The sequence below is a fragment of the Culex quinquefasciatus genome, chromosome 1 (genome assembly GCF_015732765.1).
Source record: "Culex quinquefasciatus strain JHB chromosome 1, VPISU_Cqui_1.0_pri_paternal, whole genome shotgun sequence".
NCBI classification, from domain to species: domain Eukaryota; kingdom Metazoa; phylum Arthropoda; class Insecta; order Diptera; family Culicidae; genus Culex; species Culex quinquefasciatus.
Window position 1 is genome coordinate 41,576,818 of NC_051861.1, and position 25,927 is coordinate 41,602,744.

At 34.5% G+C, this 25,927-nt stretch overlaps 1 protein-coding gene across 8 annotated transcripts in view; it reads right to left on the minus strand.

The window, feature by feature from the left end:
- Positions 1-2,242: 2,242 nt before the first annotated feature.
- Positions 2,243-25,927, minus strand: part of LOC6039079 (cGMP-specific 3',5'-cyclic phosphodiesterase) — a 166,391-nt gene continuing 142,706 nt past the window's right edge. For all 8 annotated transcript variants that reach the window (XM_038249750.1, XM_038249754.1, XM_038249755.1 and 5 more), the window contains 4 exons: positions 11,746-11,899; positions 11,512-11,671; positions 8,419-8,639; positions 2,243-4,477 (listed from right to left, as the gene is read on the minus strand). In XM_038249750.1, the coding sequence (XP_038105678.1) occupies positions 4,023-4,477; positions 8,419-8,639; positions 11,512-11,671; positions 11,746-11,899 (990 nt within the window). In that variant the 3' untranslated portion in view covers positions 2,243-4,022. The remainder of the gene's footprint in view (positions 4,478-8,418; positions 8,640-11,511; positions 11,672-11,745; positions 11,900-25,927) is intronic.

Sequence of the window (25,927 nt, forward strand, 5' to 3'; positions counted from 1 at the left end):
ATGTGTTGGTGAGAACTGCAGATCGCTGAAATTTTTACACGCGGGCAAAAATGATCTACGGGCTTGCTGCAAAAAATGTTATAAAATATGACATTTTCTGCAGCAAATCCAATGTTGCAGATTTTGAGATATATTTTTCCTTTGGGTGTGGGATGTAAAAGTAAATTATGGACAAAAAATACTTTTTCGCTCGTAGGTTGCCATTTACACCAAAACTAATATTTCTTCAAATTTCTTTCGACGTTCCATAGGGATTGAGTTGGGCTACAATGTCCTTTCATTAGATTTGACCAAAATTTAGAATATACCCAGAATCCAGGGCTGTCTCATTGTTCCCCACTCATGTTAGCCCATGGGTAACAATGAGACACTTTGATTTTTCTTCATTTAACATTTCAAAATCCATGTAAATCTTTCAAAACATGAATTGAAAGTGATTTTTGGCATATTTATAGAGTTTTAACTTCATTTAACCAGACATACAAAGTTATTTGGTATGAATATATGGATTTTACAAAATTTAAATACTTTTTAGTTTAACTTTTGTTAATTAAAGTTTCATGTTGACAAAATTGCTCTAAAATGTTCAAGGCAAGTCACCTGTAATGGAACAATACAAAAACATGATGTTTTACTAGAAAAGTATTGATTTTCGTAGAGTGTCTCATTGTTCCCCAGCTGTCTCATTGTTCCTGCCAAGTGCGTCTACAATGAGACAGTTGAATAACTCTGGCTGTAGATGTCGGATCGATCTCATATTTTGGTCAATGTTTGAACACACTAAAAGAAATAAAATGCAACAAAATGCTCATTAAAACATGCTGATGAAAATTTTTGAAAAATCGTTAAAAGTTGAAAACCAAAAGTGTCTCATTGATGACTACCCTACCCTACCCCTTCCCAGATGTAATATTACCATGATTTTTCTGTGTAACTAAGCTTGAATTTTGTTGGTGTCAGTGAGTGAAGTCATTATTTTGTTACAAATATGTTCTCATGGAAAGAAAAAAGTGTTTAAAATTTGTGGATTTCAAGGGTCAAAGTTTTTCTTCAAAAACTAAATATTGTTCGATAGAACATTCGAAATAACGCAAGAAAAGCTTCCAAATGAAGGCAAAAGCGAATCATTAAGTTCAATTATCGATTTGCCATGATTTTTTGAACATTGGCCGATCTGTAAACTGTTCCGAATATGAGGGATGGCTAAGGCTACCAACTGTACGGATTTTTTCCTTACCATACGGATTTTCGACCCTCTTCGCGGATTTTTAACAGGCCGGAATTTTTGTAGGAAATTTTTCGCATATTTGTACGGAATTTTAACAACTTTTTAAACATTGGATTGCTTTTTTTTATTTGGTCAAAGCTTTTGTTAACTAGACATTTTTATTTTTATTTTACTATGAGTTTGATTTGAAAAGGGAGAGTTTTCCGGGTTTTCCTCAATTTAAACTTGATTATCAATAAGTCTAGAGTTTTTTTAAAGGTCCTATAAACTATTGTTTTTCATATGTTGATAGGACCTTTTAAAAAAATCTCGAGTTGTTCTTTTAGAAATTCCTTACTAAATATATTTATCCATTGAAAGATTAAAATGACATCTAAAACTTGTGAAAACCTTTGAACATTTGAATAACCAAATCTAGAGTTTTTTTAAAGGTCCTATAAACTGTTGTGTTTCACATATTATAGGACCTTTTCAATATATTTTTTATGGATATGTGTTCGTGAAAACACTTAGAACGGTATTATTCGTTAAAGCAAACTTGACATTTCGCAAACTTTTACCTTTTACCTAATGTGTTGATTCAAATCACGGTTTATTGTATGAATACTTTTAAACGTGCAAGTCATAAGCACTCTGATAGCATTTTGTGAAATTTGTTAGCTGTAAAAACGACACAGTTTCAAATTTTTATTTCTCAAATTTAATTTAATTTAATTTATATAAATAATTCCGTGACAGTTTTTGTTATACCATGCTGTCATATCGGCATAGTGTACGGATTTTTGCTCAGCAAGAGTTGGTAGCCTTAGGGATGGCTGTATATCTTACACTGAAATAAAAAAAAGTACCAAATTCCTATATTCTAAGAATTTTGCCACTTTTCCTTATTAAGTAATCGGGTTTTTTGGATAACTTAATAAGGGAAGGAGGCAAAATTCCTAGAATTTAGGAATTTGGTACTTTTTTTTTATTTCATTGTAGGGTATTTCGGAACATTTAGAAAATTAAAAACTCTTTTTTTAATTTAACCACAGCGCAGCTTTGTATTTACAGTTCACATCATAGTACATCTTTTGTTTTTGTTGCTCACATTGTGTGCTTGTGTAGGTGTGTGTTGTTTTTTTTTGTTCAACAATCAATTACAAAACGTAATCTCTACCATTAAAACACTGTCGCCTAACTGCAACGTTTAGTTTGCTTCTTTTTTCTCATTTGCGGCTTTGTGTAAAGGGTAAACTGGGGTGAACGCGAATTTAGCTATATTCTTTTTTGTCTCGTACGTCTTTTTTTTTTCAACCCTAACTATACTTTTGTCTTGCCTTCTGATAAATGATTTCAAACTTTTCGATGCAATTTAATCTCTATTGATAACCTCAGCGGACGCAACTTAGTGCAAATTGTTTTGTTTTGAACCGGTGGTGGAAGTTTTTAGAGTTTTGTTTTGATGTATGGTGGATTGGTGGATGTCCCTCTAATTCGGACCTAGTTTCCATTTCAGAATAAAGTTGAAACTTTTGTTCAAGATGGTGACCTTTTGTTATCGTCCAGCCAAACACTTGATAAAGTTGAAGTTTTGAATCTATTAAAGTTTTCAACCAATTTTGTCAAGCTTGGGACAAATTTTGATAAATCTAGGACAGACGAAAGGAATGAGGTACGAAAGTTTTTTTTTTCTTTTATATTTTACGAAAACGGTCATCTCAGCGAAAGGTTAGTCACGTGGAAACATTACATTCAAGGGACATCCACCCTTCTTTTTACCTGCTAAATGTTTGATTCTTTGGCTGACTTTTCTTTATGTAAACTTATAGGACGGTACGGTACTGTGTGTTGATTCAGCTCTCTGTTTGCTTCAGCATTGAATCTCAAAAACTTATTTTGCAACAAAACATTTGCTTAAAAACATGTTGCTTCTTACTTCGAGACTTAAAATATTGACTTGCAATAAATAAAAACACTTTTTCATCCTTTCCTGTAACAGTAATGACTAGAGTCTTCACGTTCGTTTGCGTTCAACACAAATTAGCGCGAGCGTGTTACGTTACGTTACGTTCGTAACGGACAATATTTTGTTAGTGAATTGACGTGCCTTTCACAAATGTGTGTGTGTGTGAGTTCGTATGTGAAGAGAGCTCTTACAGGACTAAGGATGTTTGGTGTGTGTTAGTGTGACTGACAAGTGTTTGTAAGTGTTGCTTTTTTTTCTAGTAGAACAGTTAGTATAACCACTTTTTGAGGGTCGCTCGACAAAACTTATCACTTATTGTACATATTTTTTTTTCAGCGAGAATGTTAAAAGATCTAAACTACCACTAAGTAAGTAGAGAAAGCACCGTAAAGATTTTTTGTCCTATCTTACAACAAATATTTTGGTTTTTTTCCTTGGGTTTGTTTTTGAATGCATTGTTCAGATTTTGATTTCACAAGTTTTTCTTCTTCTTGCATTGCATTTGCATCTTCTCTTTGTATTTGTTGGATGTTTGTCGTTTGTCTACTTAAACATGCATACAAAATACATTCCTCCAAAATAAGGGACCTTTTTGATTGACGTTTCGGCTCAATGCGAGGCCGCACATGTACATCTTATTTTTGGGGTTTTGAGTTACACTGTATCGCATTTCGCACGTACACTTACCAGAGTTGTACATCTACCAGAACAGCCACAAAAACAGAGACTAGCACACCGACTTCTCCCCGCTGGATCCCGCCGAAACCTGGCTTACACCGGGTTCTCCTTACCATTGGCCGCCGCCGGTGATCCAGATCCCTCGGAGTCCCCGTCGAAATACTTCGGTCACAAAAGCATGCACAGCTTGGAGCGCTTCTTGACCGGTTTGATGGCGGACGGGGGAGGTTTGGACGCGGTCACCTGTTCCGGGTTGACCGGCATCGCCGCAGGTACACTTTCGGTTGTCGTCGTGGCGCCCGCTGCCGTCGGCGTCACCGGACTCGCCTCCCCATCACCGTGGTGATGCTCCTCGTCCTGGGACTTTGAACTGATCGAAGAACAGGTCACCCCGGACGAGGGCCGTTCCGCCGCCTGGCCAGCGATCCCCGTTTGGCTGTTGTACACCGACTTGGACAGCTTGTTGCGGACGGCCTTGCCGAGGGCGCCCGTCTTGCGAAGGCTGCTGAAGCGCGGCTTCCGCTCGTGGACCGGCGTCGTGTCAGTCTTATCGTCCGGGTGGGGGGCGGCGCAGTTCAGTGTGGTCACGGTGAACTCGATGTCCGCGAGGACCTCTTTTCCGGCTGTGGGGTTGGGTGGTTTGTTGGGGTGGGTGGAATTGGTGGAAGGGGTCAAGCAGAAGGGAAGAGCGTTAACCCGAGCGAGTGTTTGTGGATTCGAGGATCATTTTGAACAGGTTACCAACAGACAACTGCGACAGTATAAGCGAGCAGCGAGAGGTTTAGCGTTTTCCAAGTTTTTAAAGCTAATGCAATTTATTAGACACAGATGTTAGCAACAAGCAATATAGCTCCTCAATTCGTAAGTTTTGTCAGGTTTATTAACGTTAAAATTCTTCATCAATATTTAAGAGCGAGTTTTGAAGACTGTGTTAAAGGTTACTGTAATCATACTGCAATGACAAGAGTTACTTACTTTTGAAATAAAAAGTTATTAAAATTCAAAAGTTTTTTCTTATTTTAAAAATGTAAACATTTCCGCTGGAGTTTTTGAAAATGTCATAACTAATTGATTTAAAAGTTGTAAAAAGATCTATGTCATATTCGAAGAAGGACAAAGTGCTTGAAATCGAATTCCGTTCCCAGGGCCTTATAAGCCCCCATTTTCCGATGCGCTTCTAGGATCGGGAGCTACCCGTTGCTGCTCCAAAATGAACGCCGCGATTCTGCTACGCAACGAAACTTCCATTCGTATCCAGTACAGAATGAAGTCTTCGGACGTACCGTAACCGGTTCACTTTATCAATAAAATGTGTGCAATTTCGGTATTGAATGTATAAGAGCAATTCCAGCTCAAATCAGGATTTTTTCTGGTACTTTTGTACCCGACCCTCTCCGATTTCAATGAAACTTTGTAGAAATATTATCCTAGGCCTAAAAAAAATAAAAATCAAACCATCCACATTAACGACCCCCGGGTCTTTTGTGGTCTCTATTGCAAGTTTCTGCTCGAACCTAGGAGTCCTAGGAAGGCTTGAATGGGGAGAGCACCCAAACCTCTTTTTACTCCAAGGAACCTTCCACCCCAGTGTTTGAACTGACGACCTTTGGATTGCGAGTCCAACCGCCGCCAGCGATTCCACCGGAGTAGGCTTGGTTTGGTGTGTTGTTTGTACTTATGGCATGGAGACGACTCCTACACCTGGAATGACTTAACGGCCTAACAACCAAGGCCGAGACCGACATTTTACTTCCTCATCCGATGGAAGGTTGCAGCAGATGGGAATCGAACCCAGAATCATCCGCTTACAAAGCGGACAGCGTAACCATTCGGCCACGCACTGCCACCTAGGCCTAACTTATGGGAAATTGAACGAACTTTCCGGTTAAAAATATTTACTAGACTGAAAAACCAAGTCTGTCTTATAGAAATTGCCAAAAAAACAGTTTTTTCAACATTTTCATTTTTAAAACCGCTGTTTCTTCCCAAGGATTGGACATGGGACAATTGTCACTACGGAGACTTTTATGTAAAATTGTCTGAAGAATCGATTCCCACTACCGGTTTTCAAAAATTTTGATGTTTAGACCACTTTTCAAAAAAACAGTTTTAGTAAATGATTTTTGTATTTTTTTAGGTGAGACATACCATCCTGCATTTTTCGTCAGATTATATTTTAGGCTATTTTCTCAAAAAAAAAATGAACGAAAAAAAATCGTGACATCACCTTTAAATTTAAGTTTTAGACATAAAAATAAAAAAAATATCATACATGTGGTGTGTATTTTTGTTTCAGTGTATTTTTTTCAGAAAGCCCGTCCAATTTCCTACAAGTTTGTCTTTAACCACTTTTCAATACAACGCAACGGCTTCGAGATACAGTTATTTTTAAATTACAAAATACAAAAATATTTGAATACCTTACGCCCTTTTCAAATGTTATTTTCGAGTACTATTGGCTCCATATACACAAAAATGGCTTATATAGGCCTAGGATAATATTTCTACAAAGTTTCATTGAAATCGGAGAGGGTCGGGTACAAAAGTACCAGAAAAATTCCTGATTTGAGCTGGAATTGCTCATAAATGGAGTTAACATTCAGATGTTTTTCCAAAAATCACTGTTTACAAAAAAATTCATCGCTCCGGTACCAGATGTTGCACAATCTTAATTAAGGGGTTACATACATGTAAATCGGCAAAAATGTCAGAGGTGGGTTTGAGCACACACTTAAACTTTTTTTTAAATCTGTTTTCAGGGCATTAAAATATTACTTTTCACCTATTAACAAAACAAATTTGAAGACATTTGGTTGTAGCTTTGCCGAGATATAGCTATTTAAAGTTAGCAGTTTCAAAAAACGGGTGCCACGATATCTCCACACTGCTTTGACCAAATCGGCTCAAAATTTTGGTGAAGACTCGTTAATATAAAAAAATCGCCAATGGGTAAATGATGACCGATTTTGCTCATATTTGGCCCAGAGTCCTTAAATAGCTCTATGAAAAATGTTCAGCTTGTGGAGCGAGGTTTTGAAAAAGTCCCATATTCTGGGCACCCTACTGTTCATACAAAATAATACGTAAATATTCGAAAATCTGTATCTTTTTGAGGAAATTTCAGATCAATTTCCCATTTTGTATGTAGAAATGTTTGTGTGTCTCGTTATGATTAAAAAAAGTATTTTGGAAAAAATAGATAATTTTTAGTTTTTTTACTTCAGTTTTTTTAAAGTAAAGTTAAATAACTGAAAAAATCCCGTTTTTAGATTTTTATTATAGTTTCCATGATTGTCCTTTCGCAAAAAAAAAATCGAAAGGATCAGAAAATTTTCAATAAAGTTGCTTTAAAGACATTGAAGATTGGACATTTAGGATGACAATGAAAAAATGCTACATCAGCGATACCCCCTGATTCGATTCCTTATGCAAAAATATGAAACTGTGAAAATTTTGTTCAAAATCGGCAGGGTTAAGGGTCACTTTTTATCGTTGAGGTTGGTGAAAAAACAATCGTTTCACACAAAACCGTCTTCTTTAAATCGCTTGTCAGGGTTAGCTCGAAGACCGCAAACTTCGACAAAGTTGTTTGTCATATTTTTTACATAAGAATCTCACACTTGACAATGATATGACACATTTGACGCCATTTTTAGGTAGAATTTAGAAATTTCTGCTTTTCCTCATATTTTTTTATTTTTTTATTTTAAATCAACGATAAAAAGCGACCCTGAACCTTCAAATGATTTGACTCAAAATCACAGAATCGAGCCAGGAGGTATCTTCTACGATTAAAAAAAATATTTTTTTCTTGTCACCCTATTGGATCGCTAATTGCTGAAATATAGAGAATAAAAGATAAACAAACAAGAAAATTGAAGTATTAAAAGTCCCATTCAAACATTACCACATTCTTGGTTCAAGTTTCAATGTTGAAAAATGATACATTTGTGAAATTTTGTGATCTATCTATAACTTCAACTCAAACATTTTAGTAGCCAACTGTGAATACACTCCGCTGCAATCTTTTTTTTAAATAGATTTTATAGATTCGTTAAAGCTGATACAAACTTGCGAATTTAAGACTGTTATTTGCTTGATTTCGTCTATCTCGGAACGGGATCTCTCTACTTCTAGATTTAATTCTCAAATTTGCTATCAACACACATTGGTTACATTTTATGTTTTATTTTTACTTTATGTTTAAAAGCGCATGCAGATTTTTAACACATCAACATCGTATTATCACTAGATTGTGTGCTGTTACAACTATTTTAACATGAGAATCGAACAGTTTTATTTTAAAATTGGGAAATGTGTGCTTTAAGGAGAAGGCGATATTTTATTACTATATTTGTTGATCTCAGAAATCGCCAATTAAACAACGCTGCCAACAGTCACAATAAGCATGTAGGATCGAAACATCACAGAACATAAAGAAGAATGAAAAACTTAAAAACAAGAGTTACAGAACAGCATGCAAACAATGCTAGTCACGGGTCTCAGCACAGCCACATTCACTTTTTGTCTCGGTCTAGGATTATCAAATGGTCAACAATCTCACAGGCAAACTCCTCGACCGGTTTGTCGATCGTGTCGTGGTCGATCCATGTCAGGCCCATCTCGACCTTCTCCGCCAGGTCCTGCCAGTGCTGCCGGTTGTCCATGGTGCCGTCGTACAGCGGCCGAATCCAGGGGAACGCATCCGACAGGACCTTGTACAGGGGGAGACAGATGACGTCAATGAAGCCCACCTGCATCTTGGGCAGCTCGTCCTTGCGCTCCCTGGAAGCAAAACGGAGGGGAGGGGGGAAATTGTTATCAGAAAGCATCTCGTGAGAGCTAATGTTTCGGCCTAACCTCTTAACCTTAAATAGAATACCACCTTCAAAGCCAACAATAAGGCACTCGACCCTCGAATCACACCATCCAAAGGAAGAGTCAATTTCCCATCAATAAACCAGCCAATATATTTGTCCGGTCATAGAATGCGAGCCTACGTCGTATGGTCATAAACGAAGACGAAGATATATTTCGATAACTTAATTAAACTTTGGTGTCCCCCTGGGAAGTGGGAAGGCGACGAACACAGGAAAGGATAGAAGATCGCAGAGCAAGCCGGCTATCAGACAAATGCACGGTTACACAATCGTGCTGCTTGCTTTCCTTTGGTTCAATTAAATGTTCATTGGACACTGGCTGGCAATAATAAATGAACGCGTCGAGCAAGCCCCGGTTGATTGAGGATGATGTTTGCTGGTCATGTGAATCTTGGTATCGATAGCATGATGAGAAGAAATAATTATTGTTGACTTGATTAAATTAGGAACGGTTAACGATGCATTGTTGGACATCATTGAATAAAACCTTTCTTAAGCGTTTTTTACGTTACCCCCTTAAATCAACATAATTTTGAAAGACTCAACGACTCAAAATATATTTAAAAAAACATATGATATGATAAAAAATTTCTCAAAAAAACAAAAAACAAAAAAAAAACAAAAAACAAAAAACAAAAACCAAAAAACAAAAAACAAAAAACAAAAAACAAAAAACAAAAAAAAAAAAACAAAAAACAAAAAACAAAAAACAAAAAACAAAAAACAAAAAACAAAAAACAAAAAACAAAAAACAAAAAACAAAAAACAAAAAACAAAAAACAAAAAACAAAAAACAAAAAACAAAAAACAAAAAACAAAAAACAAAAAACAAAAACAAAAACAAAAACAAAAACAAAAACAAAAAACAAAAACAAAAACAAAAAACAAAAAACAAAAAACAAAAAACAAAAAACAAAAAACAAAAAACAAAAAACAAAAAACAAAAAACAAAAAACAAAAAACAAAAAACAAAAAACAAAAAACAAAAAACAAAAACAAAAAAAAAAAACAAAAAAAAAACAAAAACAAAAAACAAAAAACAAAAAACAAAAAACAAAAAACAAAAAACAAAAAACAAAAAACAAAAAACAAAAAACAAAAAACAAAAAACAAAAAACAAAATACAAAAAACAAAAAACAAAAAACAAAAAACAAAAAACAAAAATCAAAAAACAAAAAACAAAAAACAAAAAACAAAAAACAAAAAACAAAAAACAAAAAACAAAAAACAAAAAACAAAAAACAAAAAACAAAAAACAAAAAACAAAAAACAAAAAACAAAAAACAAAAAACAAAAAACAAAAAACAAAAAACAAAAAACAAAAAACAAAAAACAAAAAACAAAAAACAAAAAACAAAAAAAAAAACAAAAAACAAAAAACAAAAAACAAAAAACAAAAAACAAAAAACAAAAAACAAAAAACAAAAAACAAAAAACAAAAAACAAAAAACAAAAAACAAAAAACAAAAAACAAAAAACAAAAAACAAAAAACAAAAAAAAAAACAAAAAACAAAAAACAAAAAACAAAAAACAAAAAAACAAAACACAAAAAAAAAACAAAAAACAAAACACAAAAGACAACAAAACAAACATTTGGACGTAAAAGACGTAAATTGCGAGATAAAACTTTGATGCCTTCGACAAAAGTGGTTAGATTTAAAAATTCCTAAAATATTCCTGAAAAGAGATTTAAAAATCATCTCAATCGTAAACCGCACTAATTTTATACAAAACCAAAAGTAGTCCTATCCCATTTGCAACAACTCTTCGGAAAACACCAAAGCTTCAAAACTTCACCATTTTTTGCAAAATTAATTTTCGACCTTGTTTTCGACTAAATTTTGCGACCACCCACATTGTGCATTGGTCGTGTCTGTGATATAATCCCTGGGGTGTTACAAATTCCCTATAAACCTCTAAAACCAAAAATTTGGTTTATTAGACTTAAAAAAAAAAAACTCCAGATATGTACATTGAAACGCCACAAGCGCTAAAGCGGCCAGGCCTACTGCGTAAAGCCGTATCGCAGAGACATGATTCGTTTGAAGTGGGTTGAGTTTGAGCACAGAGTGTTCGAACAACAACACAATTCTGAATCGACAGGGGAGGAAGAAGCGTGGGGACACACCACCGTACTCTCCGAGCTTTGGTTTTATTCGTTTGGGAGCACCATGCTAAGAGGGTTTGGTACTCCGGGACCCTCTGGGACGAGACATTGTATTTCCACGAATGCTCTGGACACTATTTGCCGTGGTTATAGCGCCACAGCTCGCTCTCTTTTGCGCCCTCTGCAGGTTAAAAACTGAAACAGATGCTTATCTCTATACATTTTGACGATTTGGCATGTAGGGAGTAGCAGTTCCTGTGTTTAGATGTAGGCGAAATTTGGAATTTAGCCTAGTGATAGAATTAGTTGAAGGACCTTTCCAAAACTGAGGGGAAAAATTTCATAATGTTTGTGTAATGAATGCTATTAGGTTTTACGCCGACTCCGCCGAGGTTAGAAATTTGACAGCTTGGCTGCACTGTTTATATTTTTTGCACGTGTGTCTCTGTAAAAATGTGAGTGCGTGTGCGCTCGTGACGTCACGCTGTAAAACCTAATTTTTGCTGCACAGGAAAGAAAATCCCTTGTTGAAGCAGCTTTCTTCGTCGCCACATTCCACTAATAACTGGCTCTCCCGGTGGGAGAAAAACTCAGTCAAAGAAATTAACCCAACCCAGCGAAGCTGCTCGGGCGTAGATACAAACAACCATATAATGAGTGCAAATTACCGATCCATCATCGCCACGGGCTGCGTGTTCAGCTGCAGCTTCTCCAGGTCGCCCTGGTCGAAGAACTCGTCCGCCACCAGCTTGGCCACCCGGTGCTGGACCTCCCACGGTTTCGCAATCGCACTCACGTCGCAGGCCGTCATCATCATGCCGCACAGCACTAAAGGGAGAGAGAGAAATTTACTCCTTCGCGAAACACACACTCTGGACAAATCGACAAAACTATTCCATTACCTTCCTTCTTTTCCTCGCCCTGCCAGTCGAACTCGCCACCCTCGATCAGTTCGAGAAACTGGGACCGCTTCTTGAAGTACATGGCCAGATCCGTCGACAGGATGGCCGACTCGACGACCTTCATCACGGTTCGGAAGTCCTCCGGGGAGAGGGCCTGCAAACGGGAAGGTGATAGATTCTGTTTTATACTAGGAAAATGAGCTAAATTAAGACATGATGTTCATTCAAAGTTTCTTGAATTTCACAGAAAACGGATATTTGAAACGTGTGCAGGGGAAACGAGACAAGTCAAAATCAACTCTGGCACGTGACTGGCACATGTACGATGAGTCAATCAAGCGAATCAATTACCAGGGTTCGTGCGAAATCGTTTCAGCAAAGAAATGAAAACAAAAGTCATTGGGAACTTTGACTTGCAAAATTCCATCAGAGATTGAATCGAATCTACAGAATGGTTTCCTGAATATTTAGCGTGTAAAAGTCATGTTTGTTTTAAAGCAAATCTCCAGAATTTTGGCCATAGATTTTTGTCATTCAACTTAAACTTTGTAGGGGCCTTCTCGGTACGCTCAAGAAAGGTTCCGATGGGGGAACATTTGTTGAACCGCATGAGTTTGGGAAATATGAATATCAAACTTCATCAAACTTTTTGACAATTTGTCATAAAAATACAACAACAGATTCCCAGAAATTCGAGCTCAAACCATTGCTAAACTTAGAGTGTTCCATTTTAAAGCTACAGTCGACTCTCTGGCTGTCGATCTTCTCGATATCAATAATGCTCCATGTATCGATGAATTCTTCAGTCCCTTCAATCTGCATACTTCGATTGCCTTTATTCCTCGATATTTTCTCTTGCTTGAAGGATCTCTTCCTCGACGATCCCTTGGATTCTATTTGCTTTAAATATCTATTCCAGTTGTCAATAAATTTACTTTCTCATGGCTTGCATAGACATTTTTCTTTGAGAAACGAAGCTTTGAAGGGTGTTTGACATTTATTTGTTTTTGTATGCTGGACGTTGCCATGATTCTCTCCTATCGAGCTGTCAAATCGCAACATGGAGTTAAACTTTCTGTGCAGTTGCTGTGAAGCTTACCAAGGCTTTTCAAAAAGTTTAACTCCATGTTGCACGCACACACTCTCACTTTTAATTTCTCGATAGCTGGTCAGCAAGAAAAAACAAATTTCAATCGAGTCTTCATTTTGCATCGTTCTGTAAACTGATGCTTCTCTTCCTCGACGGTCCCTTGGATATTGACAACCAGAGAGTCGGCTGTTTTTATTACTCAAAATGTTCCCAGCATTATTTTTTCAATCCTCTGCCATACAATACGTAAATCTTTCCATAGAAAAGTATCAATTTTGGTTCAATTTAAGCAGAAATATACCAGATTTCGTAATATAAAAAGTGACTTTCTCCAAAATGTGTGGATTTAATTTTAAATTCAAACGATGAACACCATGAGAATTTTTGATGAAATTTGGATCGTTATAAGTATGTTATGTATTCTGTATAAAATAATGCATGTTGAAGCAAGTTGAAAAATTGTATGGTTGCAGAGAAATTTAATTTTGAACACAAAAATTAGTGGGCGTTAGAGGTCCCCTACACAACCATTTTAACAGAATTTAATTTCATTGAGAAGAACCTGAGAAATTGTCAAATCCGTAAAAAATCATTTTGACCCAATCTCACCCCCCAGACACAATGTCACTTCCACTGACGGTACACAGTAAAAACTAATGTAAAATTGGAAGCTGTAATTTTGGAAGGTTTAATATAATCTCTTTTATGATGTAATTTTACCTCAATTTAGACTGAAAAAGTGACATTACACCAAAAAAGTGGTAAAATTGCACATTTCCAGAGGTAAAATTACACCTTTTTTCTGACATAAAAGATGTACTCCTTCCCATATTACATTACTATGATTTTTTTTTCTCTGTAGATTTCTTTTAATGATTCACCGAACTTAAGAAAAACATGACACTTAGAGAGTATTTAAATAATCCTACTTATCAATGTTTTCAAAATAATAGGGTAATTCTCCGCCAACTCACACAGCAGTTGCCCCGACCCCTCTTCGATTTGCGTGAAACATTGTCCTAAGGGGTAACTTTTGTCCCTGATCACGAATCCGAGGTCCGTTTTTTGATATCTCGTGACGGAGGGCGGTTCGACCCTTCCATTTTGAACATGCGAAAAAGAGGTGTTTTTCAATAATTTGCAGCCTGAAACGGTGATGAGATAGAAATTTGGTGTCAAAGGGACTTTTATGTAAAATTAGACGCCCGATTTGATGGCGTATTCAGAATTCCGAAAAAAACGTATTTTTCATCGAAAAAACACTAAAAAAGTTTTAAAAATTCTCCCATTTTCCGTTACTCGACTGTAAAAAATTTTGGAACATGTCATTTTATGGGAAATTTAATGTACTTTTAAAATCTATATTGACCCAGAAGGGTTATTTTTTCATTTATAACAAAATTTTCCATTTTAAAATTTCGTGTTTTTTCTAACTTTGCAGGGTTATTTTTTAGAGTGTAACAATGTTCTACAAAGTTGTAGAGCAGACAATTACAAAAATTTTGATATATAGACATAAGGGGTTTGGTTATAAACACCACGAGTTATCGCGATTTTACGAAAAAATGTTTTGAAAAAGTTGGTCGTCATCGATCATGGAAGTTCATGGTCACCCGCGACAGACACGGACGACGAAACAAAGAGAAACGCAGAAAGTAATTTTTTCAAAACTTTTTTTTTCGTAAAATCGCGATAACTCGTGATGTTTATAAGCAAACCCCTATGTCAATACATCAAAATTTTTGTAATTGTCTGCTCTACAACTTTGTACAACATTGTTACACTCTAAAAAATAACCCTGAAAAGTTAGAAAAAACACGAAATTTTAAAATGAAAAATATTGTTCTAAATGAAAAAATGACCCTTCTGGGTCAATGTAGATTCGAAAAGTACATTAAATTTCCCATAAAAGGACATGTTCCAAAATTTTTTACATTCGAGTAACGGAAAATGGGAGAATTTTTTAAACTTTTTTAGTGTTTTTTTTTCAATGAAATATACGTTTTTTCGGAATTCTGAGTAAGCCATCAAATTGGGCGTCTAATTTTACATAAAAGTCCCTTTGACACCAAATTTCTATCTCATCACCGTTTCAGGCTGCAAATTATTGAAAAACACCACTTTTTTCGCATGTTCAAAAATGGAAGGGGTCGAACCGCCCCTCCGTCACGAGATATCAAAAAACGAACCTTGGAATCGTGATCAGGGACAAAAGTTACCCCTTAGGACAAAGTTTCACGCAAATCGAAAAGGGGTCGGGGCAACTTTTCCCGATTTCGTGTGAGTTGGTAGAGAATTACCCAATAGTTAATGAACTTTTGAAATATTTAAAAATATGTGGAGTCAGAGTCGGAGCCAACAATTTGTTGAAAGCTGGAGTTAGAGTCGGAGTCGGCTAGAGTTGGTAGGCCGGAGTTGGAGTCGGAGTCGGAGTCGGCTAATCTCAGAAAGCTGGAGTCGGAGTCGGAGTCGCTTGAAATATGACCCGACTCCGCAGTCAAACGACAGAGTTACTATATTTTACAACAGTCTAAAAAACATTTTTGAATGGATACGTTCTTACGTCCTAAAATTTGGAGCAATCTGTAGAGACCAGGGATTGAGAATTGAGAAAATTTAGCAAAAATTTTTAAAATAATTTTGTTATACAAACATCAAGCCACCTTAATTAATATTAACTAGTTCAAAAGATTACATTCTGCTTAGGTGCTCATCAAACCTTCTACTAGCAGAGCAATCCCATAAGGCTGAAACATTCTTTCAAAAGTTTGCTCGTTTGTTTGCAGCATAGAACGGTTTCCAAGTTGTGCCGTCAACAAAAATGTATAGCAAATGCAAATCATTGCCATGGCAACACTTACTGGAAGTCTGGGATAGTCCATAACAAAGCTCGGTCGCCTCTCGTCTCCAGGCATGACAAGCTGTCCGGGCACGCTCGGGCAAACTTTGGTATGCCAACTTTGTGGCCAACCCGGTTCAATAAGTAACCAACCAGCACTAAACAGCTCCTCCATACATGCTATAGCGGACAAGTGTTCTGCCGTGTTGCGCAGGATGGCATCAATATGGTTCCGACAAAGTGCCATACGGATAGGAAAGATACAATGTCCTGGAAGTGGAGCTAACTGGCTCCCAAGATTCTTCTTACATGTGACACGAATGTGGGATTTTGAACAGTGTCCTAAAGCTGTGAGTGAAAATAAACACACGCAAGGAGAAATTCCGTTGGAAAATACACACTCCCAGACCGGGACCAGCTTCACGATGGCCTTCTTAGTTACGGATTGTTTCTGAATCTTGATTTTAACTTGGAAGCTTGTTACAGTTTCAATTTAAGTTGGAAAAGTGTTGAGAGGATTCTGGATCGAAATTCTAACAAAAATATTAATAACAATGTTGAAGCTCATGTTGCATGCTTTCAAATTACGAACGTTTCTTCAGTGTTGAACAAGGAAAAACTTGGTTTCTTTTTATCAAAACCAACCTCACCATGATTGATGCCGCTCGCACACGTCCCATTGTAGGTCAAAACCGATGCATTTCGTAACGCTCCCAAAATTGTTTGGGTGGAAAAGCTGAGAGCCCTTGGAATCAGCTGCCACCCAGTGTTACCACATGCTCGTCTGTATCAGAGGGTCCAAAAATCTGTCTTATCTGCACCAAGCATGGCGAATATCTGTACCATTATCTGTACGGTATATTTTTTGTAAAAAACTTTTTTTTAACATGCATTTTGAACAATCTTATGACAACACTAAATGCTGATATGCAGCTCGGAAGAAATGCAAAACTCCATATAAAAAACACCCAAGAAACGGCCAAGAAAAGACGTTTCTTCGCGTGACGTTCCTTCGCGCGATGTTTGTTTGCAAAATGTTCTAGTGAAAAAACTTAAATATTCAGAATTTGTTTATTTTATTGTAACTAAAAGTTATAAATGTTTCAATAATTTTGTAATCGATATTATAATATTGAAAATTCCGAATTGCCTTATGATGCCGAATCTCAAAAAGCAAAATCTTGAAATTAAAAGGAAGGATTTTGTATTTTGCTTGAAAAGAAGTAAACCAAAGAGAAAATCCATAAACACACAGATTCAAAAATACAAATATTAAAAATAAAAAATCTAAGATTAAAAAAATAAAAAGAAATATGTATACAAAACAAAATTTAAAAATAACAAATTCAAAGCTTTAAAATTCTAATAATTAAAAATTAATAAAATTTAAATAATATAATTAAAATAATTCATCTATTCAAAATCCTTCAAATTAACAATTAGAATCCAAAAAAATTAAAATTCTAAATAAAAAGCTAGAATTTAAAATCATACCCAGATTTAAAATTTAAAAAAATATCAAAGAATTTAAGAATTTAAGAATTTAAAAATTTAAGAATTTAAGAATTTAAGAATTTAAGAATCTAAGAATTTAAGAATTTAAGAATTTAAGAATTTAAGAATTTAAGAATTTAAGAATTTAAGAATTTAAGAATTTAAGAATTTAAGAATTTAAGAATTTAAGAATTTAAGAATTTAAGAATTTAAGAATTTAAGAATTTAAGAATTTAAGAATTTAAGAATTTAAGAATTTAAGAATTTAAGAATTTAAGAATTTAAGAATTTAAGAATTTAAGAATTTAAGAATTTAAGAATTTAAGAATTTAAGAATTTAAGAATTTAAGAATTTAAGAATTTAAGAATTTAAGAATTTAAGAATTTAAGAATTTAAGAATTTAAGAATTTAAGAATTTAAGAATTTAAGAATTTAAGAATTTAAGAATTTAAGAATTTAAGAATTTAAGAATTTAAGAATTTAAGAATTTAAGAATTTAAGAATTTAAGAATTTAAGAATTTAAGAATTTAAGAATTTAAGAATTTAAGAATTTAAGAATTTAAGAATTTAAGAATTTAAGAATTTAAGAATTTAAGAATTTAAGAATTTAAGAATTTAAGAATTTAAGAATTTAAGAATTTAAGAATTTAAGAATTTAAGAATTTAAGAATTTAAGAATTTAAGAATTTAAGAATTTAAGAATTTAAGAATTTAAGAATTTAAGAATTTAAGAATTTAAGAATTTAAGAATTTAAGAATTTAAGAATTTAAGAATTTAAGAATTTAAGAATTTAAGAATTTAAGAATTTAAGAATTTAAGAATTTAAGAATTTAAGAATTTAAGAATTTAAGAATTTAAGAATTTAAGAATTTAAGAATTTAAGAATTTAAGAATTTAAGAATTTAAGAATTTAAGAATTTAAGAATTTAAGAATTTAAGAATTTAAGAATTTAAGAATTTAAGAATTTAAGAATTTAAGAATTTAAGAATTTAAGAATTTAAGAATTTAAGAATTTAAGAATTTAAGAATTTAAGAATTTAAGAATTTAAGAATTTAAGAATTTAAGAATTTAAGAATTTAAGAATTTAAGAATTTAAGAATTTAAGAATTTAAGAATTTAAGAATTTAAGAATTTAAGAATTTAAGAATTTAAGAATTTAAGAATTTAAGAATTTAAGAATTTAAGAATTTAAGAATTTAAGAATTTAAGAATTTAAGAATTTAAGAATTTAAGAATTTAAGAATTTAAGAATTTAAGAATTTAAGAATTTAAGAATTTAAGAATTTAAGAATTTAAGAATTTAAGAATTTAAGAATTTAAGAATTTAAGAATTTAAGAATTTAAGAATTTAAGAATTTAAGAATTTAAGAATTTAAGAATTAAGGAATTAAAAAAAATTAGTTAGACTGTAATCCATATTCATACAGACTGCAGTCCCGATTGACCCAGTTGACGGTACATAGCATAATTTATCGAAAACTTTCAATAAAATTTACTTTGACCAGATTCCATTTATTAAATAGTTCAATGTGACATAATGGCGTTACCTTTCAAGAAACAAATAATAATGTTTTGAAAAACGAGGATTGAATTTTTAAATATTCAGGCAACTACAAGGCGGTTGTAAATATGTTTCAAATTTAGTGCATGTAAAGTATGGAATGCTAAAGAGGAAATTTTATTATCAAACTTTTTTTGCAAAAATGCGTTAAATGCAATAAGCAAGATTATGGATATAAAAATATCATGTTGTTTTCATATAATTAAGCAATATATTCAAATTAATAAAAAAATACAATAAACTTTATGACTCATTATTTTCTGTATGATTCAGTACAACTTTTATCAAATTTTGAAGTATTTTAGATTTTATTTTACCTGTGTTCTCCTTCGTTTCAAAATCATTTTTGAGAAGAATGGGAAATATTGGAAATTATGTTATAACTTTATTAGAACGAAATGCTATTAATTATTTTTATTAGGTCCTTGTCGGTACTGAAACCTGGTTAGCAATGAGTCTGCTTTTGTAAATGCAGTTTTCTTAAACCTAAGAAAACCTAAAACTACAGAGGATCTTGTGTGTAAATGTTAGTGGGAGGGAAACAATTACCCACGGCGTACTGGGGGTTAGTATTAAGAGAGACTCCTAGTTCAAAATATTCTAGCATAAATGGATCTAAGATCGTTAAAAAATATAAGCATGATCCATTTCTAAATGTTTCAAAAGTTAAACTAGATTTAATCAATGAAAAGTTCTAAAATATTGAGATAATTGCAATAACTTAACTATTCAATAATATCATTTTTAATAAGAATCTGTTTTATCTGAAAATCTGTACAAATCAGTACGGTGACCCAAATATCTGTCATCTGTACGTACAGATTCTGTACTCAGATCTTTGCTGAAAATCTGTACCATGACAGATAAATCTGTACATGTGGCAACGCTGCAGTGCCACCCCTCAACAATAACAACAACAGGACTGAGTCTGAAAAGTTCTCGATGTAGCTCGAGCTAAAAGAGAAGCTTCGTGCACATGGTTGGAACTCCATACATCCTGTTAGCCCAAAAAGTGGGACGATTGTTGAGCTTTGTCGCTGGTATAGTGTAAATTTGTCCAAGGTAGTCACAGCCTACTCAGCAAAAAAAAATGAATCTCTTATACCACTCGCAAATTGACAGACAGACCTTGTTTTTGTTTTATCTACACGGAACAAAATCCGGTTTGCGGAATCGCAAACTTTGCTTCCGATTTACTCTAAAAATCGCAAATCTTGGTTTGCACCCGTCAGCAGGAAGCATTGCTTCCAATATCGCAAACGATGATTTTCGATATCGCAAACGTAACGTAGTAACGCCTACCCCGCCAAAAGCACGCAGCACGCAGCCACTACAATATTTACTTTTTTGAATTGACCGTTGATTCCAGATTTTTTGGTGGAAATAAGAAGAAGAAGAAGAGGATTATTTTTTTACTTATTTATTCATACCTAGTACAAAACCGAATCAGAGCAATTACGTGATTATGTCAGTTGTGTTTTGCTTTTGCTTGGTAAAAAATACGCCATGCACTTGCTAAAGTCTTTGTGACCGGAACCGTCACCGCGACGGCGATGATTCCGGTGACGATTCTTCAGGTCCTTCTCGTGCTCGGTGACGTCGGCGGCAAGCCGATCCGGATGGAGGTGCTCAGACAGGTTCAGCGTGCACGGGTGGTTGATCTGGCACGTCCCTTGAGCGGATTCGCGTACCATCAGAAGTTCTCCTCGTCCTGGAGGTTGTTGCTCTTTTCCTCTTCGTGCATTCGGGAACGGCCTTAGTGCGGACTCAGGTTCATGGCGGAGCCCGAGTGACTCTGGAGCATGTGGCGCCACACGAGGGCAACAAAGGCGCCAAAGTCACGATCACGATTCCAATTCCTTCCTACACCTCAAGGATCGACTTGAGCAGAGTGTCCTCCGATTGAACAAGTCCTCAGAATCTCCGCCAGTAGTCGGATCTGTGAAGGCGTTTGCCAAACTCATGCTGCAGTCGCGAGCCTGTGAAAGATAGCACAAAAATAAATTGCAATATTATTGTCTCTCGACTCAAATAAAATAATTGTCCAAAATTCCAAAAATTTCTAAAATTCCCTAAATTTTTTAAAAATTCTCTACAATTCTCTAAAATTTAAGAAATATTTCCAAAATTCTGTTAAATATTCCAAAATTCTTTGAAATTCTCAAAAAAAATCCAAATATCTCTAAAATTACCTAAAAATCTCTAAAAAATTTCTAAACATTTCAAATTCTCTAAAAACTTCAGAAATTCTGTAAAATTCTTCAAAATTCTTAAAAATTCTCTAGAATTCTCTTATTCTTTTCAAAATTCTCTAAAATTTTCTAAAATTCTCTAAAATTCTCTAAAATTCTCTAAAATTCTCTAAAATTCTCTAAAATTCTCTAAAATTCTCTAAAATTCTCTAAAATTCTCTAAATTTCTCTAAAATTTTCTAAAATTCTCTAAAATTCTCTAAAATTTTCTAGAATACTCTTCAATTCTCTAATATTTTTTCAAATTCTCTAAAATTCTCTAAAATTCTCTAAAATTCTCTAAAATTCTCTAAAATTCTTTAAAATTCTCTACAATCCTCTAAAATTCTCTAAAATTCTCTAAAATTCTCTAAAATTCTCTAAAATTCTCTAAAATTCTCTAAAATTCTCTAAAATTCTCTAAAATTCTCTAAAATTCTCTAAAATTCTCTAAAATTCTCTAAAATTCTCTAAAATTCTCTAAAATTCTCTAAAATTCTCTAAAATTCTCTAAAATTCTCTAAAATTCTCTAAAATTCTCTAAAATTCTCTAAAATTCTCTAAAATTCTCTAAAATTCTCTAAAATTCTCTAAAATTCTCTAAAATTCTCTAAAATTCTCTAAAATTCTCTAAAATTCTCTAAAATTCTCTAAAATTCTCTAAAATTCTCTAAAATTCTCTAAAATTCTCTAAAATTCTCTAAAATTCTCTAAAATTCTCTAAAATTCTCTAAAATTCTCTAAAATTCTCTAAAATTCTCTAAAATTCTCTAAAATTCTCTAAAATTCTAATTCTATTTTTGTATTTTTGTATTTTTGTATTTTTGTATTTTTGTATTTTTGTATTTTTGTATTTTTGTATTTTTGTATTTTTGTATTTTTGTATTTTTGTATTTTTGTATTTTTGTATTTTTGTATTTTTGTATTTTTGTATTTTTGTATTTTTGTATTTTTGTATTTTTGTATTTTTGTATTTTTGTATTTGTTTGATTTTGTTATTTCCTTTTTTCTATTGTATTTATGTTGTATAATTTTTTTTCGTATGTTTGTGTTGTTGTTTTCTTTCTGGTTACATTGGTGTTTTTGTACTTTGTTTTCTGTACTTTGTACCTTTTTTTTGGCGAGCCTTTACTATAGGTTGTTGTCGGTGCTGTAGCGTACGCAATGGCTAATACTGTTGAAGTCGTATGGCTGTGGACCTCCACCAACGATGTTCTGGCCAAACTCGAATCGCTTAGCGAGGCACAAAAATACCGGACATCCGTGGCAATCATCGTCGGAAATGTAAAGATGGGGTGGCAAGTTCCGCCGGCTGGAATTGGAAAGAAGCTTTTGAGTTTTGTTTGAAAGTTTTGCCAAAATTGGACACTAACCTTAGTCTGATTAGTTTCATCCGGACTGAACTATTCAGATCGAAATTTGGAACCGGCATCCCAGTTCTTGAATCACTGTCAGCGTACAATGGCGGAAGAACCACCGAAGAGATTGGTGTAGCTGGTGACCCGGATTTCTAGTTTCGCGACTCCGACGCAATCCTCAATACCGGCCATCTGGAGCAGCTTCATCGGGACCGGGGCCGGCACAATGCGAACCGAATTTAGGTGCACCAGGACGGTACTGCACTTGCCAAAGACCTTGCAGAGCACGGTGTGGGGCTTGCCGATCTTAACCACGGCGAACCTTGAAACGGGTACGCTGACCGGCACGAGTCTGCTTTTGGACGGGCATGATCTTCAGCACATTCGTCCTTGAGCGAGCGGCTCAGGATCGGGAGCGAGTACAGGTAGATCTCCTCCAGGGTGCGGATCTTGCCATCGCGCACCAGACGACTCAGCTTGGTCACTGGAACCCATTCCTTGGAGTCTTCCTTGCCGCGACCAAGGCCCCGTTCGCGTCCTCCGCGGCTCGCACCTCGCAGCGGCACCACCGCGAGAACCAAATCCTTGAAAATTTGTCTGTTTCGGAACTGTTTCCGACGCAGAATCGTGGGTTTTTATCCGGGAAAATCAAAACGGTGACACTCAACGAAATAAACAAAATAAAAATAGGTTATGTTTGCTGTTAGTTTACTACTTGCGAAAGATGCGAACAGCTGATCTTGACAGCGTAACGCATTGGCTGCGGCGGACTGGGCAAAAAAATGCGCCGCAAACATGGTGTTTGCAATTTTGCAAACATTTTGCTTCAATATCGAAAACATTTTTTCCAATATCGCAAACATTCTCGATGATTTCGAAAACTTCCAATGTTTTTGAATTCGTCGCAAATATTTTTCGGATCCAACGACCAGATTTTGTTCCGTGTACCAATTCTGCGTAATTCAAGTAATGTTTCCAAACATGATCGACTTGTGGAGAATATGTTGCTTTAGCGGCGCGATTTCTTTGCCAACACTTCATTTTGTATGCTCTTCTTCAACAGTTAAAGCTTGCTCACCATCGTTATTTCACTGATGGGTTGATAAAATCGTGTTTTAAAAAGGAAAGGAGCAGATTTTGATGTTGCGAATGGGGGATTGGAGGAAGACGACCTCCCTTATTGTTCAAGCCATTTTACCAGCACTAGCTAAATACCTGTTCCCAAAGGAATAGAATGATTATTGAACATGCAATTTTTAACTGCAAAGGTTTTTCCGGCATTTTGGAGCATGAAAAGTAGATAAATTGCAAAAACAATCGGCTGACACGAGAGGCGCGCGAGAAGAAAAATGAAAATTCAAATCATGGCATGCTGTGATTTTGTTTACTTGAGGCATCTTCTCAGTATACCAGTTTTGATCGGACGAGGGGTCAATGCATATTTCATGTAGCCGGCATCTGTTTACGATTAAATGACATTATACAAATCAACCAAAATTCTGTAAAAAATATTAATTTAAAAATTGAACGAAAAATAGGATGTTGTCATTTGAGTAACATTTGAAAATGTTGGATATAGGGAAACTTACTAGAAAATTAAAATTTGGTTTTAAGTAAGTATGTAGTAAAAGAAAAACACATAGGTTACATATTGTTACAGTATCATTATCAAAAACATCTCAAGTTAGAAAAAAATATGATTTGCACTATATGAGTGTTATTATGAGATTTTATTACAGCAACAAATTATAATTAAAGCAAAATTATGATCACCAAGTGAGAACGGTTCAAATTCAAATAAAGTTTACTAATTAGTTACATCTACTGGCAATTATTAGAATCTACTTGACAATGATACCTTGTAACAGATTGTCCAAGGCACAAAAGGCTCATTAAAATCAACAATTATAATCGGTTATCAGTACAAGAAAAACATAACCAGGGTTTTAAAAATATTCTGATTTCTATCACTCAACAAAATAAAAATAAAAATCCATATACAACCTGTAACAATTTAAATCTAGCGAATGAACTCCGAATTTGAACATAATCCTTTTTATATATCATGCAAAAATTGTTCAAAAAATCAACAAAATCTGACTACGTTGGAGCCAGCGTGACAAAGTGTGACATAGGAGGGAGGGCGGTTATTTTTGGTCAATTTTAGCGTGATTTTAGCGGTCATTTCTGGCCTTTCAAAAGTTTCCGAGTTTTATTACAAGAGTTCAGTCAAAAATGATGAAGTTAAATTGCACACCGAAGTGCCGTTAAGTCAACATTATGTGCTGGATGGAAATACATGCTGTTATCCAAAACTAATAATAAATAATTTGCTACTTTAAATAATTTTATAAAATTCAAAATATTCTTACTACACGCACTATGGACGACCCATCGGTGCAAAACTGCCATAAAAACTGGTAGAAAAGTTGCAGCTCTCCACCGCGAGAGGCAGCACATGTACTGTCCCCGTTTTTGAACTTAAAGTTCCACATATGTGCTTCGTGTGTCGGCATGAAATCATTTTTATTTCGCGGAATTGCTCGTTTGCTTCTTCTCCTGTGAGACTTGACTGATGTGTTGTATATCTTCTATGCAAAATTGAACAAGGCGTCTCGACATGATTGTCAAGTATGGTTCTACGGAGTAGAAAAACGATTTTCCATGGGGTAATAAGCAGTGCACGAGAAGTTTAAGGGTGGCTTTCTGATGGGAATCCTACCTTAAACAGAATTCTGAGAATGCTTACACATATGCTCATTATTTTCTCATCAATCTAACGAAAAGCAATCTGACATTTTTTTTTATATATCAATCAGTGTAGTTTACGTCCCACGACTTTGACCAAATCTTGGGGGAGACAAAAAACTATAAAAAATGAAATAACAAGCAATATTTTCAACATTTGAATGAAAAAAGTGTTTTAAAATCTCGCTCATTTTTTCAAAAGGTCCTATGTATAAAGAAAATCCATGGCGCATTGGTTTAATTAAATTCCAAATTCAAACGAAGTTGTTTTCTTTTGCTTATCATGTTCAGCATCATTCGAAACATTTACTTGTCCTTTTCATAAAAATAAGTGTTTGGAGTGCCATAGCCACTAATATTTTCAAAACAAAACAACGTTTCTCTCTTATGGTTGAAATGACTATCCAATCATTTTTTAACTGGTGATCTTACTTCATTAGGTCGAAAAACATTACTTAAATAAAACCTGGAACGGCCTTATTTCGAGCAATAATAAGGAGATCCAACATAGGAAAAACAAAAAAACTAGCATTACTGTGGACTCCTGTTAATTTAACGTTGTATGTTAAGTATGTTTGTTGTTCACGTATGTTTAGCGGGTAAAGCACTCGCTCCTAACTCCATCCAATTTGCTGATTTTCACTATTTAAACAACTAATTTTGCAAAACTTTTAATAGAAACTTGCTTGCTCACTTCTCATTGAGCTTTTTATCACTCGATTTCAGTTGAAAACGCTTTTAATTAGCTTTAATAGAATGTCAAAGTTCTGACCTGCCAACATTAGAGGCACGCCTGAATTAGATGCTGTTTTTTGTGTGATCAATGTGCTAGATGCTTTGGTGGATTTTTGACAGT